The following is a 557-nucleotide window of genomic DNA, read 5'->3' as shown; positions in this document are numbered from 1 at the left end:
CAACAATCCTAAAATTCCCTTCCGCTCACCAAAAGAAAAAAGCCTTTTCTACCTGCTCTTCTCACATGATTGTTATAACCATCACTTATGGGAGTTGTATATTCATCTACATGAAGCCATCAGCAAATGAAAGAACCTCTTTAAGCAAAGGAGTAGCTGTGCTCCATACTTCAGTTTCTCCTCTGTTGAACCCTTTCATTTATACTCTGAGGAACCAGCAAGTTAAACAAGCCTTCAGAGATGTATTTAGAAAGGTACTTCCTGCTTTAGACAAGTAATATTATTTATTAAAAGAATTAACATAAAAATGTAAAGAAACATGGAACAAAACCAATTTTGCCTCTTCTAGTTTAAGAATTAATCTCTAATAATTTAGATTTCTTTAGTTTACTCAAGCTTAGAAAGTCTCTCTATTGAATACATTCTGAATTTAATGTTATTTTCTTTAAAGTGAAACCTTACTATGTTAGAAATATAGAATTGCAAAATTTATTTTCTTAAAAGCATATTATAATGAAATGAAGAATTTTGGTTTTATTATAGACTATAAGTTCTCT

General features: G+C 30.0%; 1 protein-coding gene across 1 annotated transcript in view; it reads left to right on the top strand.

The window, feature by feature from the left end:
* The window catches only part of LOC107182490 (olfactory receptor 6C70-like), a 579-nt gene extending 301 nt beyond the window's left edge, over positions 1-278 (top strand). Inside the window, exon 2 of the mRNA XM_015561417.1 lies at positions 9-278. Within this exon, the coding sequence (XP_015416903.1) occupies positions 9-278 (270 nt within the window). The remainder of the gene's footprint in view (positions 1-8) is intronic.
* Positions 279-557: the final 279 nt, after the last annotated feature.

This window comes from Myotis davidii, unplaced genomic scaffold (genome assembly GCF_000327345.1).
Source record: "Myotis davidii unplaced genomic scaffold, ASM32734v1 scaffold297, whole genome shotgun sequence".
NCBI classification, from domain to species: domain Eukaryota; kingdom Metazoa; phylum Chordata; class Mammalia; order Chiroptera; family Vespertilionidae; genus Myotis; species Myotis davidii.
Note: the sequence above shows the minus strand (reverse complement) of the source record. Positions and strands in the feature narration are given on the sequence as shown.